This window comes from Nyctibius grandis, chromosome 5 (assembly GCF_013368605.1).
Source record: "Nyctibius grandis isolate bNycGra1 chromosome 5, bNycGra1.pri, whole genome shotgun sequence".
Classification (NCBI taxonomy): domain Eukaryota; kingdom Metazoa; phylum Chordata; class Aves; order Nyctibiiformes; family Nyctibiidae; genus Nyctibius; species Nyctibius grandis.
In genome coordinates this window covers 31,480,307-31,499,270 of record NC_090662.1, presented here as the reverse complement: position 1 = coordinate 31,499,270, position 18,964 = coordinate 31,480,307, and the positions used below count along the sequence as shown (strand labels likewise).

Genomic DNA, 18,964 nt, shown 5'->3' with positions numbered 1-18,964 from the left:
TACAGACAAATCATGGATTTTCAGCTGAACATAGTATTTCTATAGGCAAATATATCTTGGCATTCTAGAAAAGCCATAGGTTGTAGACACCGTAAACTAACCACACTTTTTGAAAACACCAAAAATTTGTCCTAAGTATCCTGATTCTGTACAGTTAAAATCAGTGGGAACTTTTGCACAAACTCAGATGACTGGTGGATCATCCTACTGCCAACAAGACTTAGAGCCACCTTTGCATTTTATATCTGAAAGGTGATGATAACCTAAATGAGGATTTCAGGAATAACAATTTGACATTCTACATCAAAGTTGTGTTAGCCGTAAATCTTTTTGAGGCTGAAGTAATGTAAAAGAGCACAGTAAATACAAGCTTCCTTTCTTCCTATGCCCTTGCCACACGCACACGGTTGCTTGGGTATGAAACTTCAGCAAATAATCTGACAACACAAACATGAACCCTTTAAATGTTTAAAATATCCTGATTACAACAGTATTAAATGTGTCCCTTTACTTGGGAACTCTGGTCTTGACAGGGACTAAAATGATTCTAAACCTCATCTCTTTTTCAGACAGAATTTCCTAGCTCCTGCTGCGTGGCATCTACCAGTAATCTGACATGCCAGAACAGTGGCAGAACAAAGAGGAAACCATTGTAAATGTATTTATTTTCTAAATCTGCATAAAATGAGTATTTCAGGGGTGCACTATTCAATCTTTGACTGCAAAGTTTTGTCACCCCTAATCAGTCTTCAGTGTAGAATTTTATCAGTAAATGCAGAAAGAAATAGTTGCATTTCATAAAGTGTGGGTCTGTCTGTGTGGGGAAGTTACAACAAAATATGTCAGAGCATGAATTTCAAGCACAATAACTGCTGTGCTCTAAGTCTCTATGTAGATGTTCTTCAACACTAAGATTTGGGGTTTTTTTTTCCTGTTTAACTTAATCCATTTTCACAGTGGACTCCTACAGAGGAATTAGTGTCCACACAGAACTATTTCTTAAAGGTACTCTGAGATATTTTCCAACCAGACAAGCACTAACTGTTAAGATATTTTAAAATATATATTTCCCCATAGCAATAAAATAACAAACCTGAGTACTTTTTCAGAGGAAATTAGAGTTCCTCGGAGACCAAATCACCCCCGTCTGCTGTTTTGCAACCCATGTTGTACAGCAGCCTCTCCTACTTAGACATGCTAAAGCAGTGCATGAACAAAGAGCAACTCTGGCACATGCATACATTTGCCAAATTTACATAAAATTAGAATTTCCAGAATGCATAATGTGCCAGCTATCTCAAAGTATTGTTAGTCTGACTTGTCTTTGAGCCGGGTTGGTACAGTATCGATTATATATGAAAAAGGCTGTTACTTTCCCTGTAGTACATGCTGTATCGCAGAAAATGTCACTAAAATTTAAAAAATGTGCCAGACTTCATATAAGGTGGCATGCAGAAAGCAGGCACACTTTTTTTCACTTAGGAATTAATTTCTTCATCAAGATTTTCTTTCCATTCCTGGAAAATGTGAAATATAAGCAGCCAGCCACATTCCCTGAAGCAGGTAGCTGTTACCTGTTTCACTGACCGGAAAGGCCTACATGTTGTCTATCAGGATGAGGATCAGGCAGTGAATCACACATTGCTTCTAGCTGGGACATTTCAGATACAAATATTGTGATGCTACTGTGAATGTTACTTAGTGACAGAATTTTAGATTAATTTTCAATATCTAGAAGTTTAATCCACAGTATGAATTGCTCTAGGTCTGACCTAATGAGTATTATGGGCATATCACATCTTTATTGCTGTTATTTTCAATACAGATACGTGAGAATAGGGACTACACAGAGAAAGCATTTCCCTCCATTAGGAGTAGAGCAAGCTAGCCCAAACTGTATCCTGTCTGCTGAGGGTATAACGTAAGGTTTATTATGAAAGGTTTCTCTGTATTTCAAGTTTAAACAACATTATCAAAACACCGCAGATTTTGTTAGAACTCACACTGAGGGAGAACAAAATATTAATGCAGTGAAAATTGTTTGAAAATATTTGTTTTACTGATATTATTAGTAAAAGGAAAACTGTATTTGGAGAAAAATTGCCCCAGCATATATTAGAAAGGTACCTGATATTTTTTAGAAATTCTTAGAACAGTGAAACATGGACCATCAGCAAGGTTCAAAACCGTATGTTTCCAAAAAGAATCTTGCTATTTCTTGAATAGTCTCTTGCTCTGAATTTTACCAAAAATGCTAGTTCAGCTCTTGATATTCTATTTCTATTCTATTAAAAGAATATGAGTTTCCACATTTGATTAGCATCATTTAGCACTTTTCATGGCACAAAAATGTCATGGAATGGAAATGTAAAAAAAAAAAAAAAAAACAACAAATTACCCTTTTTTTTTTGTAAATATTCCCACTAAACCTAGGTGGGGGAAAAGAACTTCAGATGCTTGGTGTTACTCAGATGACAGTAGGCTAATGGAGTATCTCACAACATCCTGTTATTTGTGAACTCAACATTTGTATTACTGATACTGAGCAGCCCTTACTCAGCAGAGTTTGAGGACAGCTGTGAGATATTTTCACAACTTCCAACTCTTCCCAGGAATTTCTGTACCTTTATGTTGTTCTTCAGTTCCAAAGTAATAATAGATCTAATTATTTATTTGGCTTTGCTGGTTGGAAAGTATTTCTTAGTACATATAAAATAGGGGGTTTTTTTCAGCTTTGTCCATGTAATAATACTGTAGATTCATACCCTAGTCTTACTGCCATAAATGTCTATCTTTGAAGTTGAAACCTTGGTGCTGAGAATGCTTGCAGAGACATTATGCAGACATGTTGCTTTTGTCCTTATGAAATGACTTCAAAAGTCAGCATACTTTCTATTTATCTGTTAAATATGACAAGAGTTTGGGTTTAGGGATTGTTGTTGTTGATTTGTTTTCTTACTTTTGCATTGACAAACTTTCATGTTAGTGAAAAGAACTCATACAACCAAGGAAATAGAAGTTCTGGGGAATCTTCTGTCTGTCTTCTTTTTTTATTTTTTCACTAGTCCCAACCTAATCGGGGACGAAACTTTTTCTAAAGATGCCCTGTGAATAAATAGGGTATGTAATGAGCAACCATTATACATTATTTCCTCACTCATGTGGAAACCCCCATAACTCACTAATGAAATCACCTCTTGTGAATCTTTCCTTGGAAATGGGTTAATAATATTTTATGGCGAATTTTATGTCCCCTCTATTTATGTATATTACTGTTTCATCTGTACATACTGTATTTATATTTTATGGTCCAGTTTCTTATTTTGTTGCATTATGACTTTAAATATTCTGAAGGCCTTTTGGATACAGAAAATATGTCATGATAAAGCTTCTACTAGCCTAATTAAGACAAAGATCCTTAAAGATTACTGGCAAATAATAATTTTTGTTTTTTTCACCCTTACTTCCAAGTGCTTCCATCAGCTAATGTGAAGAAGCCTATCAAATAGAAAAAAAAAACCCATACATCTACTTTTATTTTCCTTTTCTCAAATCCCTAGAGATACAATGCAAACTCCAGCTTGGTTGATGTTTTCCAAAATGTGTCACTCTGTGACATGGCAACTACGCAAACTCTGCTGGAATAATACACTTTATAGTAGTAAACTGGTTTCAGACAAGCAATTTTCTGTAGCATACGGTTCTATTTTATTTTTTGGTATTCCGTTCTTTAGTAGGTACTAGTTACAGTGAGCAAGAAATTCAATAAGGGATATTTTCAGTATTTTTATTCAGGTTAATGCAGCACAATTTTCATGCAAAAACACCACAATAATTAACACTATGCCATGAAATTTAGGTGCTGTTTCTGCACAGAATATTACAATCACGAGGGAACTGTAACTTACCCACTTCAAGTGATTTTATATGTCTTTTGACCCACCGCTCTTTCATGGGCAGAAAATTAGTCAGAGTACAAATATTGCATGTGAAACTGTACTTCTCCTTGTCTTGGGAAAACTGATATACTTTTCCACCATATCTGAATTTGGTTTACACAGTATGATATTAGGTTTCCCTTACAGAGAGCAATACAGTGCTAAACTAAACGTCTGACTTGATAAAAACTGGAATTACCTTCAAAGCCACACCACGAGTTGTATTTCCAATTTAAAGCAGACATTTGAAGTACGTGGATACCTGGGTGAAATGTTCCTGAGTATGTGTGAAACCTATGTTACAGAATCCAAGACTACTTAAACACACCATGAGCACAGCATTACAAATGAACTTTTAGAGGCTTGCAAATTCTAACATTGCTGTCTGAGTGGCCACAACAAGAAGCACCTACTGCAGTTTCTAAGAGCAGCAGGAGGTAAATAAAGGCAAATGCCCATCAGCCAAAGGTGGATGATAGCAAACATTTTCAAAGGTGACAGAAACTCACCTTTCTGAAGAGAAAGCACATACATTTACTTAGGTGAAGACCTAAAGAGACATTAAATTGTATTCTGCCTTACAGATATGCCACCTAAAACTAGCAAACAGGAGACGGTGACAAAAAGGCCAAGCAGTCATACTTGAAGTCCTTTGGACCTATCAGGATGTAAAAGATAAGAGACAATACATTACGTTTTTTACACATTGTTTTGAGATATTTGGCTCTGAATTGTCCATGCCCCAGATTCATGCCACAGTTTAGGTCCGCCATGTGTGGGAAAGCATCCCTCTCAGCTCTGGCTTACGGGTTCGGGAAGGTTTTGACTACTTTCCATAAGGGTCAGAGATGGAATGAACAAACCCAGATGGCTCCATGGAACATGAGCTCATACAAACTTGCAAAGCACTTTCAGAGCTGGAAACACTTAGAAACATCACAGCAACACTCAGCTGATCCTCCTGGAATCAAGGTGGCTCCTACCACATTTATTTGCTCTGGCCATGTAGGTCCTGAAACTGATTCCATGTTGCTTCACTAACTTTTCTCATGCTCCTCAGTACTTTCTACTTACCCTGCAAGGACACTTTTCATTCGGGCCAAGTACTATTAGGACACAGGAACCATCTCAGGACCAGCACTTTGCCCAGTCTGGCAAGTTTTGTTGAGTGTACAACAGCCCAGAGGTCCTTCCTAGCTCTGTGGGAACCAGAGAAGGCCCGGAAACATGAACAAAACCAGTAAGCCCAGCTGGACCCAACTGCCTTCTTGGGCAGCCAGCAGAGTGCCCAAGAAAGAGTTCAGCTATTTTATCTGAGTTTTAATACAACCTTGAGCACTTGCTGCCCATTATTTCGGATATGGAAAGCTGTTACTTCTCCAATATGCTTTTGTGCTGAATTAATGCTACTGTGCTTTTAAAAGGCTGACAGGTGACTGAATTGCCCTGTAACGGCTTCAAGGAGAGAAGGATTCAAGTGCAGAAATAGATTCTGGCTTGCCAAGGTGACTGCAGCAAATTGGTGCCAGAAGTATCGGCCTGGAAGAAGAGAATTTATGAAATTCCACAAAATCAAAAGGCCTGTTGAAGCCTGAGGTGCAAAGAAATGAGGCACTGCAGTCATGACTGAGCCTTCATGTATGTGTGGTTTCCAAAGAAAATGCTGGGCTCTGTGAGTAGGGGAGAACTGCAGAATTTGACATCAGACACCTCAGCCGGCATCCACTATCTGCCTGGAGCAGCAGTGCTGGATCATCATTACCCTGTGATACTTTGTGACTGCAAAATTAGCGGGTTTGCAAGGAGCTAAAAGTGTGAATAGAATGTCAAACAAAAGAAGTCCCAGAATAACTCTCAGGATGTCAAAACCCTCAAGGTACCTGAGACCTGCTCCTCTCAATCACCAAAATTGACCCGTCCTTGCTATTTCTGTCACCATAGGACTTCAGCTTTAAAAGATCAGTGTTGTATGGCTAAAACCAAAATGCTGGACTGTGTAGCACGTCTTAGCTCTCCAGTCTGGGTGCAAATCTTTTTTTTTTTGTCTCAACTGGGACAAGGGGTGGGTGCAAGGCATCTACCTTGGTCTCCTGTGTGGGTAGGGAAGCTGGGCACCTCCTAGGCCACAGGTAAGTCACAGAATCACAGAATCACAGAATCACAGAATGACAGAATCAATCAGGTTGGAAGAGACCTGTGGGATCATCGAGTCCAACCATTGCTCTGACACCACCCTGTCAGCTAGACCACGGCACTAGGTGCCATGTCCAGTCTTTTCTTAAACACATCCAGAGATGGTGACTCCACCACCTCCCTGGGCAGCCCATTCTAATGTCTAATAACCCTTTCTGTAAAGAAATTCTTCCTAATGTCCAACCTGAACCTCCCCTGGCGAAGCTTGAGGCTATGGCCTCTTGTCCTGTCGCTAGTTGCCCGGGAGAAGAGGCCGACTCCCACTTCACTACAACCTCCCTTCAGGTAGTTGTAGACTGCAATAAGGTCACCTCTGAGCCTCCTCTTCTCCAGGCTAAACAACCCCAGCTCCCTCAGCCGTTCCTCGTAGGTCAGACCCTCCAGACCCTTCACCAGCTTGGTCTCCCTCCTCTGCACTCGCTCCAACACCTCAACATCTTTCTGGAAGTGCGGGGCCCAGAACTGAACACAGTACTCAAGATGCGGCCTCACCAGTGCCGAGTAGAGAGGGACAATCACTTCCCTAGACCAGCTGGCTACATGAGTCTTAATAGAGGCCAGGATGCCATTGGCCTTCTTGGCCACCTGGGCACACTGCTGGCTCATGTTTAGCCGCCTGTCGGTCAGCACCCCCAGGTCTCTTTCCACTGGGCCGCTTTCTAACCACTCTTCCCCCAGCCTGTAGTGATGCATGGGGTTGTTGTGGCCGAAGTGTAAGACCCGGCACTTGTTCTTGTTGAACCTCATGCCGTTGGTCTCAGCCCATCTATCTAACCTGTCCAGATCCCTCTGTAGGGCCTTCCTACCCTCCAGCAGATCGACATTCCCACCCAGCTTGGTGTCATCTGCAAATTTACTGAGGGTGCACTCAATCCCTACGTCTAGATCATCTATAAAGATATTGAACAGCACCGGCCCCAGAACTGAGCCCTGGGGAACACCGCTAGTGACCGGCCGCCAGTTGGACTTTGCCCCATTCACCACCACTCTCTGGGCTCGGCCATCCAGCCAGTTTTCAACCCATCGAAGAGTCCACCCATCCAAGCCCCGGGCAGCCAGTTTGTCTAGGAGGATGCTGTGGAAGAGTCACGTCCCAGTTGGAGGCAGTCAGGGTATGGAGGCCCCAGGCATGCCATTTATGGTTGATTTTCGGACATGGATGGAGTCATTCTTTCAAAACTGTTCTGATTAAACCAGCTCATTGCTATTACCATGTGTAAACATTTTTTACTCTTACTCTACAATAAATGTTGGAAGGGTGGTTGTAATATTGACCTGGAATAAGGAATCATCATCCTGAAAAGACTGAAGGAGACTGGCCTAGAACACAAAGAGGTTATCAATGCTTTTGAAAAATATACCACCTGAGCCTGAGTCAATAGCCAGTGAGGCAATTAATAAAGAGAAAGACTAACAATATATTTGTGTTCTCTTTGTGTACAAAATGTAACTGAATAGACATAAAATCCATCCTGCCATTGTGTTTCTCTTCCTGTGGTTGTGATGAAAAGGAGATGAATGCATTTAAGAGTGGTTTCCTATATGTTGGTAGTCTTGTACAATATCCCATTAACATTACAGAATAGGATTGGTACTGCAATGAATTATCTAGACAAGAAGTTCTATACATACTTCTCTATCACTCATGCGGGGTATGTGACTAGACTTTCATACAAATTCACCAACTTTCCACAGAAATAAAATGTAAAATATGGCTACTCCTGTAAATTCTTTCTCTAGGAAAACTGGAATCCTGAAACTTTTACAAATATCCATTTCAAGGCAAGTAAAATAATTTTTCGTTAAGGCCTTCTATGCATTTATTTTTAAACATTTTTTAAACATTTTTTAAACATTTAGTTTGTAATGTTACATTGCGCTAAATCTCTCACTTCGTATTAGATTGTTGGGATGCATGCTGACAGCTGATTTCAGAGCAAATTGCTGCTGGAAAGGCAGGTTGCCTTCTCCCTGCAGCCCCAGCTGCATGCTTCCTTCCTCTCCTCATACTGGAGCATCCTTTTGTGTGGTCAGCTGGGTTCAGTTAGCAACTTATATATTTTTCTGGCATTCCAGGTGCACCCTGGTCTGAGTCACAATTTATGTCACTTCTGAGTAGATGTGTGCAAACCAAATCGAGTTTGCTTTATTCACATTCCGAGGTAGGTTGTTAGCTCGGGCACGTGTAGTTCCCCTGTTTTCAAGCCAGAGTTGTATTCCAGCACAGTTATATATCTGTTTGTACATACCTTGAATGGTTCACTCCCAAGCAAGTTTTAAAGTTGTTTTAGAGTAAAAAACATTAACTCTAGGGGTTTTGCCAAAATAAACACAAAATCAAACAGAAGCAGACCTTCCTGATAGCCAGTCTGTACAGTACTGTTCAAACAGCTGGAGCACCTGCTGCTGCAAGTCCCAGCCCTGAAAGTTCGGGTAGGAAAGCATAAATGGATTGCAATATGCATCACAGGGCAAAGCATTTTGGTTACAGGTGATGAAAGAGTTGCAACAGGCGCTGTATGCTTTGGTGTTTCAAGGACCTTAGAGTCTAATTCCCTCTTTACTGAAAAGACAGCTAAAAGAAGATAAAAACTATAGCGTGAAAAAACATAAACAAGGCCATTCTGAGGTGTTCTGAGCAGCTTTATTGAATCTGATCTGATGCATTGAACATTCCTTTGTCTATATGCCAAGTTTGTTATTTCAAAAATGTTGTAAAATGCCATTTACATTCAATTACACACTTTTTTGTCTGTGAAGCAATACAAATCTTTGGCGAAAAGAAACTAAGCACAGAGAGACACCGGGTCCTTGAAAAAAAAAATTACCAAGAAAAAATCTGCTACAAGTGGCCCAACCACAGATTAGAAGAGGACCTGTTCAGTGAACACTGAGTTTTCCCCACACAAATACTTGCTTAATCTTCCATCAAGTTCTTTTCTGTGTTATTCCTACTTTCCATAAACTGCATTTTGCATGCTTTAAAGGTGATGACAAAGAAAAGAAAATCATATTTTAGAATCTCTGGGAGACAGGATTAATGAGTGGTTTAACCTTAGTTCCTTTGAATGAGCATTTATTGATCCTCACAATAACATAAAGAAGTGAATGATGGAGAATTGTTACTCGCTTTGTCTAGCTCACTTCTCTGGTGTGGTGGACTAAAAAGGATTGAGGCTAATGGTAGTGAGACTGTGAAAGTAATATATGAGACCTAAGAAACTTATGTCATTAAACATACCAGGCATTCTTAGTTTCCTCTTACATTCTTACTTCTACAGTTTGCAATTTCAGGTGCACATACGCTATTTTAAAATGCAGAATTTGAATAAATTCACACAAGAAAATTATACGCTCACTTTACAAGGTCAAAAGCAATTTTTTTTTCACTGACAACTCAGCTTGACCATGTTGGACATTTAAAATTCAATTTGTGTTCTTTCTGACAAATCTAGTACATAAACATCAGCAATAATGATTTGGAAGCCACATATCTGTAGAGTTTTAGCTGTTATTCCTAATGTGACCATAACTGTAGCATCTAGGTGGAGTACTGATGACCTTGTTAAAGATTCATGCAGTGTCTGGGACACAGCTCTGTTCTATAGCCACATCAGTGCTGCTGGGCTGACAAATATAGCGTTGTTATTCTCACTGCGGTGTCACTCACAAGCACATCTCGAGTAACAAGATACTACTTTTATAAAATAAGTTTCTGAGCACTGCAGGATGCAACAATAATTTGTGAAGTAAAAATAACAATAAATGAAAAATTAACATGTAAACAAACCATTTGTAAATCTCATTCTCATTTAGCTTGTCTTACTGCGGAATTAGTAGCAATTATAATATCTAAGATCAAACTGCTTTGAAAACAGTGATGCAAACTTCAATTTATGCTGTTATGTCTTAGTGTAAACTGTTATAATTCAAGAATTTTACAATCACTATTCACTACTTGTGAATATTCACATCTTATTTGTTCTAATTTTATACAAGTCAACATCCTAACTCTTGGAAAGGATCCTTTGTTTACAGAGGTGTGAGAACAGCAGTGGACCCTTCTGTGCAAACACTGCAGGTTCAAATTCTCTGCAATGTCACAGCCTACAGTGCCCTGTTGACTACAGTGTGGCTACGTCATGTGTGAGACACTGCAGCTAATATTTCCAAAAGCAACTCCTGTGCCCATTGAAGATGCCTGGCCCATATTCTATTTCAGCCGAGCACCCTAAACCACAAGGCACCTTCACCAATGTGCCAAAAGTTATGCCTCTTTCCTGACATCTCACTTGCGAGCTCCCCTATCGTTTTTTCCCACCGTCCAGCTTGAAGTCACACCTTGACCTGACGGCTTGCTGGAAGAGCTTGCGCTGCCGTGCGTCTAAGCTGCCACAGAAACTTAAGAAATTAAAGAAATACGTACGGCCAAGATTTTTGCTTCCCATTCTGATGGTTGTTCCTTTGCTGCCTCTTGAGCAACTGCAAGGAAAGAGGTGAGCAGTACAAACTATATTTGGTCCGAACTACATGTTCTATATGTCCAGAACTGGTTTTAATCCAGAGAGGAAGATTCTGCTACATTCACAGAGTTCTGCTCTGCTCTGAGATGCTGCAAGCTGTCATTGCTAATAACGTATGTGAAGAGCAAAGGAAATACACACTGACCTTTCATACGAGATATGCTAGGACGTACACTTGAGGACGTAAGGCTAGGCTTTAGTGAGAGAAGCCATGATAATAAACAGACACCAAACAGCACACCAGACTTCAGCATCTCCCTAGCCACAGCCTGCAGAAGGCAGAGGCCCATGACATGCCACTGCTGGCAGATGTGTTTCCCATCACATGGGTGCACATTACTCCAGCTTTGTGTAGGCTCTAGTCTGAACCACCACCACCACCACCACGATGCGTGGCTGATCTCCACACCTTCTTCTGACCCTTCAGCAGTGTCCCTAAGAACTGCTGCTTTTCCTAGAGCAGGATGCAGACACATGTGGTGCCACGGCCTGTGTGTGGAACATGCTGGCAGGCAGCAGCATCGCTGCCAAGATCTCACAGAGCACACTCAGATGGCCAGAGATGTGGGGACCCCCCATGGATATGGGAAAAGGGTATTGTGGGCTATAAAGAGGTGTATCTGGCATGTACTATGACTCTGTGCCTGGTGCAACAATAGCACACGGGTCTTAACCTGTTATAACTTCATTTTTTCCCCATTTTATTCATTGAGAAGTGAGGCTCTGAGACTAGCTTTATTTTGAGTCTGGCTCAGAATGGTTTGTCTCACACTTAGTGCAGTCACATTTTGATTCGCAAAAGCTGTGACCTTATAACAGTTAAGCTGTAATAAATTACTAACTTAAAGTGTTTTTCCCAATTAAAATAAAGTCTACATTTGTTTCATAGAAATAAAAATTTCTTACATCTTTACTTCCTAATTATAGCTTTGAAGTGCCAAGTTCTTTCAAAAATTTTTACAAGCCAGCTAAAGGGAGAGGTAAAAAACTGTTTTATCATAATTATACAATTGTGAAGTTTTATAATAAAGAAGTATTTCAGAATTTCCATTTGTCTAAAGTGCCTTGTAGATTTCTCCACAGGTTTTTAATTGCACAATCAAAACCAAAAACCTGTTTGAAATTAGCATACATCCAAACAAGAAAAAAAGACATGCATTTTTGACAGTGAGAATAATTATCTGCTGGAACAAACTATCAAAGGATATAATATATTTTCATTCACCCTCTTTAAATCAAGAGTCGGTCCATTTTTAAAAGACACCGTCTCTTATCCTGGGATCGTTATGTGGAGTTCCATGATCTGTGCTATGCAGGAGATCATGATAATGATGGTCATTTTTTTGCTAGAGATGTCAAAGAACATTTTGGCACCTGGGACACTCACATACCACATTCCTGAGCCCCGGCTCCTGTCAGCTGCCATCAGCCTGCAATCCCTCTTTCCTGCAGGTGAAACAGACAGCAAGTTTTAGAGATATTTGTCCCCATTTGGTCTGTATCTCTCACATTGCCCCTAGTACACCCTCCGCCTGGCCTTGAAATCGCTTTACTTGTTAGATTAAAAATAATATAGTAAATGCTCTGAAAATGTTTTACAAAAGAAAAAGTTATCCCACATCTTTTATTAAGATGTAAGAGCCCATTTGAGAGGTGTTTTAGCCATCTTTCATTGATTTCGCTACCCTAATACCTTCAAAAATACAGCCGTTACTTCTTAGACTTAAATATTTGGACCTTGTTGTGCCAAGAGTTATTCAAACACTGCATTAAATGCTGTCCCAGGCATGAATAGCTTACATACCTGCTGCAGAGCAGTGAGCCAAATTCCACTCCAACACAGATTTTTCCCCATTTCTACCCTAAGTATTTCCCACCCCTCTTGCTCTGGCTAGGGGTGCAGACTAGACCTGTCTCTCACCTAAATAATCAGGGGATCCAGGAGCCCAGTGAATGTCCCTGTGCTTACTAAAGGACAGCAACAGCTGCTTGAGGATTTGTCACACAAATCCAGCCTACCTTAGTCCCATCCTCCAGGCACTGGAGAAGGATAGATCCTAAGTAGGGGAGCTATTGCTGGCCTAAGCAGTACGTACAAGTCAAGGAGGGATTTCTGTTTGGAAATCCAGCCAAGTACAAGGGAACTGTGCTATGACAGTTTCTTTCTGCTTGTTCTCTATCCTCTCTTCTGCTTTCTTCTCATTTCATAGCTCAGTGGTGTGTCTGCAGCTCCCAGGTAGCAACCAGGATCCTCAGAAAATGTCCTTGTTGTATCTATAGTTTTATTTGGTGGTTTTAATTGCCACTCAGTTTCAAGGGATGAACATCTAGCTGTGGTTTTAAGCATCTTATTATGGGAAAATATTCAGCTCAAAATACACAGTCTTCATAACACAGAACACAGGTAATAATAGCAAGGAGGTGCTGTTAATATGATGTAAGGAAATTACAGAATCACAGAATCACAGAATGTTAGGGATTGGAAGGGACCTCAAAAGATCATCTAGTCCAATCCCCCTGCCGGAGCAGGATTACCTAGATCATATCACACAGGAACACGTCCAGGCGGGTTTTGAATGTCTCCAGAGAAGGAGACTACACAACCTCTCTGGGTAGCCTGTTCCAGTGTTCGGTCACCCTCACTGTAAAGAAGTTTTTCCTCATATTTATGTGGAACCTTCTGTGTTCCAGCTTGCACCCATTGCCCCTTGTCCTGTCAAGGGATGTCACTGAGAAGAGCCTGGCTCCATCCTCATGACACTTGCCCTTTACATATTTATAAACATTAATGAGGTCCCCCCTCAGTCACCTCTTCATAATATAATAAATAGATTATCACTGTAGTGTATAACAAAGACTGTAGCCAAAATTACCCCAAAAGTCATACAGTGTGATTTGTTAGACCTTCCAGTCACCCTCAGGCAACACAGACCTGCTCCACACGTTGTGCCCTAAACATTTAGTTTTTAAATAAACATTTTTTTGTCAGTGCTGTCCAATGCTTACTTTTTTACTGGAAAAATTTTCCACTAATACTTTGAGAGAATTAATTCTAAGTATCACTGTGAAAAGTTCATCAATTTCTTGAAACTGCGATTGTGTCATTGCAAAATGACACAATGAAACTTATAATTTGTACATTTTTTTTATTTATATGAAGTCAATGAGATTTTATGAGCAAATCCATGTGAAGAATTTCTCTAAAGTTCATGTATTTCAGATTGAGATTTGTGGAATAATTTGCTTGGCATGACTTTAAGCCTCTCCAGCCCCCTTCAGTTCCTCAGCACCTTCAGCATTACCCAGTCAATACATGAGCTCTTTCTTCCTTTCCTCCAAGCAGATGTGGGCTCATTATGCCATACTTTGTGCCAACCAAAGACCACTTTCCCATCTCAGTAGTTCAGAGTAGTTAATCCCAGGGAGGGGATGTGCTTAACCATTTTTGCCCACCAGGAGAGCAGCCCTGTTCTGACCCAGAGTATGAGCTGACCAAGCCTCCGCCTGTCTGCAACACACCATTTAGAGATACCTACAGTCACAGCACAGCTTCTGCAGGAGCCTTCATGCCAGGAGGGGGAATTATAGCATGATTAATAAACAGCTTTGCCATTGATGCCAAATAGGAGGAAAAAAACTGTGAAGACATCAAGGTGGATATTTGAAGGGGGATTGCAATTTTTAATGATGCGGTTAGGGAGGTTCTCCCTCAAATCTTCAGCATCTGTAATACTGGAAGAGCTCCCATCCTTTTAGAAGAGAAGCCATTCAATAGACTTTGCAGTGTCATGATTTTGACTTCTCTGCTCTTGCAGTCACTTTTCTCTAGACTTGCCATAGCAGAGCTCTATCTGCTTGATTGCCAGCATCAGCCTATCTGGCATCAGTCTGTTTTGGGACATGATTTGCTTGCCACTAATGTAATGGTAGTAAATTAATCCTGTGGTTTTTATTTGCATATGAGTAAAATATCTGCATAAATATGCCTTTGTGCTACGCGGAAGTATGAAAAACCAAATGCAGTCTCTGTAATGTCAAATTGAATGGGAATGCTTGTGGAATATGACCATTTAAAAGGACATAAGTATTAAAGAACTGGGCACCTAAAAGGGAAGTTCTCGTAATTATAGCTATGATGCCAGACAGGAGGCAAAATATTGTCAAGAAAGAAATAAGGTAGGTAATGAAGGGGAACTGCAAGTTTTTATTACTAATTTAATTAAGAGTAACATTAAATTCTATTCCAAAATACTGTCTCCTCTCATGCACTAAAGAGGCTGGATAATGTTAGTCTGTATGCAATAAAGGTCTCGGGTGCTTAAAACAACAATTGGTTGGAGCTGAGATATGTAAAGCCAAAATTGTAATCCAGTGGCTCATGATGGCTTTTCATTGTAAGGCAGGGTCCACAGCGTGACCCAAGTTATGGTCTCCTGGTCATCCTCATCAGGAGACCTGACATACACTTGATGTCCCTTCCTCTCAGTGACCCCAGAGAAGGAAACGCAGATGTGCAGAGGAGTGGTGGGGTAGCCCAGTCTTCCCCAACCTGGAGTTTGGAGAGGGAAGATCTCTGGGGTTAAGACTGTCCAGAGTCTTCTTCCCCACTGTGTACACTCGATTGTGGCTTCTACCTAATTCTTGATTTATTTAGACTCACCAGGTGCCTTCCTGTTCTAAAGAGACATAAGACCATATTTAATGGGTTTCTGAGATATCATTCTGAAATAGGAAATAGCTCATTTTCCATTGCATCAGATAGTGAGCACAGAAGTCTTACTCAGGGTGCTGGGTTGCACTTCCGACTGGTGAGCACCTGAGCCCTCCACTGGGTCAAACCATGTGGACTGTGAAGAAAACTTTCCCAGAACAGTATGACTGGTTTAAATATCCCACAGATCAAGTAAACATGAAAATTGTGATGCTTAGTGCATAGCAAAAAATGTAACTTTGTATTCACACAATAGAACATGGTTTAGCACTGATTTATTAAAAATGCAATTAATGAGATTACAGTTGTTATGAATCTAATTTATAATCAATGTATATTGAATGTGTAAGTTCTTGACTTTTGTAGAATTAAAAGGAAAGTACATGGCAAGTCATGCTGTTGCCTTATGCAGTATCAGACAACACACGTTTGAAAAATCACAGTGTTTGCTTCTCACTTGATATGTCTACACTAAAAGATGACGTACAGCTACAGGTGTAAGTCTGTCCAGATCAGCTAGTCTAAAAGGTCACAGACGCAGTTGCTAGTGTTGAGTTTCTTGCACTTTATGTCTTACAATGTTTGATAATTTCAAGATAATAACAGCTTATTTAAACATTTTTTTATACCAAATTATATATCATGTAATGCATAAAATAGTGCATTACTGTACGTGCAGTTTACCATGCATGTTAGTATAAGACTGAAGGCAAGTGTCCATGCTCCAGGACATAGGTGACTTAGTTGATTGCTAATGGTCACATGAACGGGTGTACGTGAAATGTGGAAGCAGAACGCCATCAAAGAGGCCTTATAGCACATCCCGGCCACACCATCCAAACACTGCATTTACAGCAGCCTGCCCAACTCACCTGTGAGGCTAATGGAGGGATTGCCTTTGCCCTCAGGAACACAACCTTCATCAATCGGCTTGCTATTACTGATGTAGTTGTTATTACTAACATACAAGGGGTTTGAAATGAAAAGGCTTTGTCTAGGTTTGTGCCTTTTTCGGGAGTGCAGCGTGTCTTAGAGAACAGTGATGTCTTGATCACAAGCTCAACCTGAACTTAGAAGGATAATATTTTCCTATTTCTGAATCTCTTGCCTGCTATGGAACAACGCAGACACGTGCTTGATTGCTTTTTCTCTCTCTTATCCAACTCTCTCTCTTCCTTTCTTCCCTCTGCTTTTTAAAGGTTTATTAATAATTCTGCCATAATTCTACAAGAATGCTGCATTATATAAAAAGATTATACACTAAAACTACACTACAAAATTGTGTAAAAGAGTTCTAGTTAGTACTTAGAAGGTCCTTTTATTAGGCAAATACTTTGCTACAGATAAACCAGTAGTTTATCAGCCAGTATTTCTCTTTCACATATAATCTCTTATAAAAGCCTGACTTCTGTCCCTCATAACACGATATTATGATGGGTACAAGCCAAGTGCCCCTGTGGCTGCTGGCTCATTTCCCATAGGTTTGCCTAGTTCCAAGGGTGGTCAAAGCATTACTTAGTGTGTCTAACTGCCCAAGCCATTCAACTGCCTAGACCATTCAAGGAGGTGAGAAATCTACATAAGAGAGGCCTCCTACCCTTGTTGTCTGTCAGTCATCCATAACACAGAGGGACAGACAGGCATGTAGCTTATATGAAGAAATAAGTTTCTGAAGAGCTTCATCATGACTTTCCCCCAAAACAGGTCATTGTTGTTGTATTTAAAGAGTTCAGGCTGCTCCTAATTGTCCCTGATTGCCCTGGGAGTAGAAGGTTTTCCTCCCTAACAAAGGGGCCTTAATTAGTAAGCTGTCTCTTTCACTGTCTATCCCTTGGCAGTTCTCGTTCCCCTTTCAGATATACCAGGGAAGTATGGCAGTATGGAGCAGTCTTCTGTCTTCCCCTGGAGAAGGCAGTGCCAGGAGCAGTTGTCATACTCAGCCCTAGAAAGATCCCCTGGTGGAGAGGAGAAGAAATTTCCACATAAATACAACAGTATAGTGGCCCATATGAGTCTCTATGTCCTATGATCTCCTTGCTATCACACATACGTGAAGGACGCTCATGCCCTGTGGTCCCTGGGAATCTGAATGTCCTCCTGCAACCATGTATACTAAAAAGAAATTAAAGAAGATCCTAGGTGGCTCTGAACTATACTAGACAACTCAGGGACTGGGGGAGCTTTACTATTTACAGATAGATTTATATTTCTGCACTAATAACCCCAGGCTGACATGTACTTTTGTTTTCCCCTGATGTACATAGCTCCATGTCACTGGGGACTGACCTGAATAAATGGCCACAAGGGGTTCATGGCTCCAGCTGGAGGCTGTCCCTCCCTTGGAGAGCTATAGCATCCTAAGAAGGAGACTGTGTTTCTGGTCCTCAGAGCTATGCTCTAATCTTGAATCATTCACTACTAAGGTCAAGGGCAAGATATTCTCCATTATAATTCCATTAAGTGGTAACTGATAAGTTACAAAAAGAAGTTAGCATATACTTTAATTTTTACTACTTTATATAGCTAATACTGTATTTGTGTTATCTATCTGTCCAACCTACTCAGAACTTATTAAACTTTCACGTCTCTAGAGAGGGCTGTTCAGAAACTTTCCAATTAGCCATTCTGTTTATTATTTCTTCTCTATTCACCTATGAAATCTAGTTCTCACCTTTCAGCCCACTTGTCCCAGTGCCACCCACATATATCTCGTGTGCACCACCACATCATACATACCTCACTTGTTAAATGACTCAGCTCACCTAGTTCATGCTTGCTCAGAATGCAGAAATTATCGGTTCCCTCCAACTTACCCACCCTGTTTCACAAATATTGTCCTCAGTCAGGCATATGTAGTTTTGGTCAAAAAAATCTCCCCTGTTACCCAAAGAATACCAGAGCTCTGGATTACCACCTCAACTCTGAATCCTCAGCAGCATCAAGACCTCCTAGATCAGCAAACATCCTGAGTCTCATCATTATCCATGTACCTCTATGGTCTCCTTTGCAGACACTGCTCTCAAAAGAGCCACAAGTCTTAGAAAGCTCAGCTGAGATTCACAAAAGGACATGGTTACCTGAAGTGGGACTGTGTTGGGATTTAAGCACATTTGTAGGTCTAAGAGAGAAATCCACAAATTCCACCTGTCTATCTTTAGACATTTACACATTTTACCAGTCCAGTACCTTGGTCCAGTCTATGTAACCGAGCAGAGCAATACTGACTGCGCTTGATCAGGAGGGGCCTGACCTTGAAGTACACTTATAAGATCAAGCTCTTCAAAAAGCACAGTGGGCTCAGCCATTGGAGATGTTACCCCTTTTCCTATGATACCTTCAGGGCTAGAACAATTCTCTAGTCCTGGTTCATGAGGCACAGGTGGAGGCCTGGAAGAGTGACTTTATAGACTAAGGAAGAAGTTGACCTCACTGAGGAAGCATGAAGGTCTTGGTGTCAGTTTTATATTTTATCTTACTAGAATTTCACATAAAATGCACAAGTTGTTCTTGGAACAGGGATTATATCCAAATATTCCCTCTTAGATGAATGTCCCAATCCATGCTTTAAGGGTTTAAACTTTTCCTTTCTCCAGTCTCAG

At 40.5% G+C, this 18,964-nt stretch overlaps 1 protein-coding gene across 5 annotated transcripts in view; it reads right to left on the bottom strand.

Moving 5' to 3' along the window:
* The window catches only part of PPP1R3A (protein phosphatase 1 regulatory subunit 3A), a 60,469-nt gene that overhangs the window by 10,357 nt on the left and 31,148 nt on the right, over positions 1-18,964 (bottom strand). For 2 of the 5 annotated variants that reach the window (XM_068401309.1, XM_068401313.1), the window contains exon 5: positions 12,046-12,100. In XM_068401309.1, coding sequence (XP_068257410.1) covers positions 12,046-12,100 — 55 coding nt within the window. Of the gene's footprint in view, positions 1-8,759; positions 10,614-12,045; positions 12,101-15,623; positions 17,321-18,964 lie in introns of those variants that run through there. The other 3 variants (XM_068401308.1, XM_068401312.1, XM_068401307.1) reach the window with 2 other exon arrangements.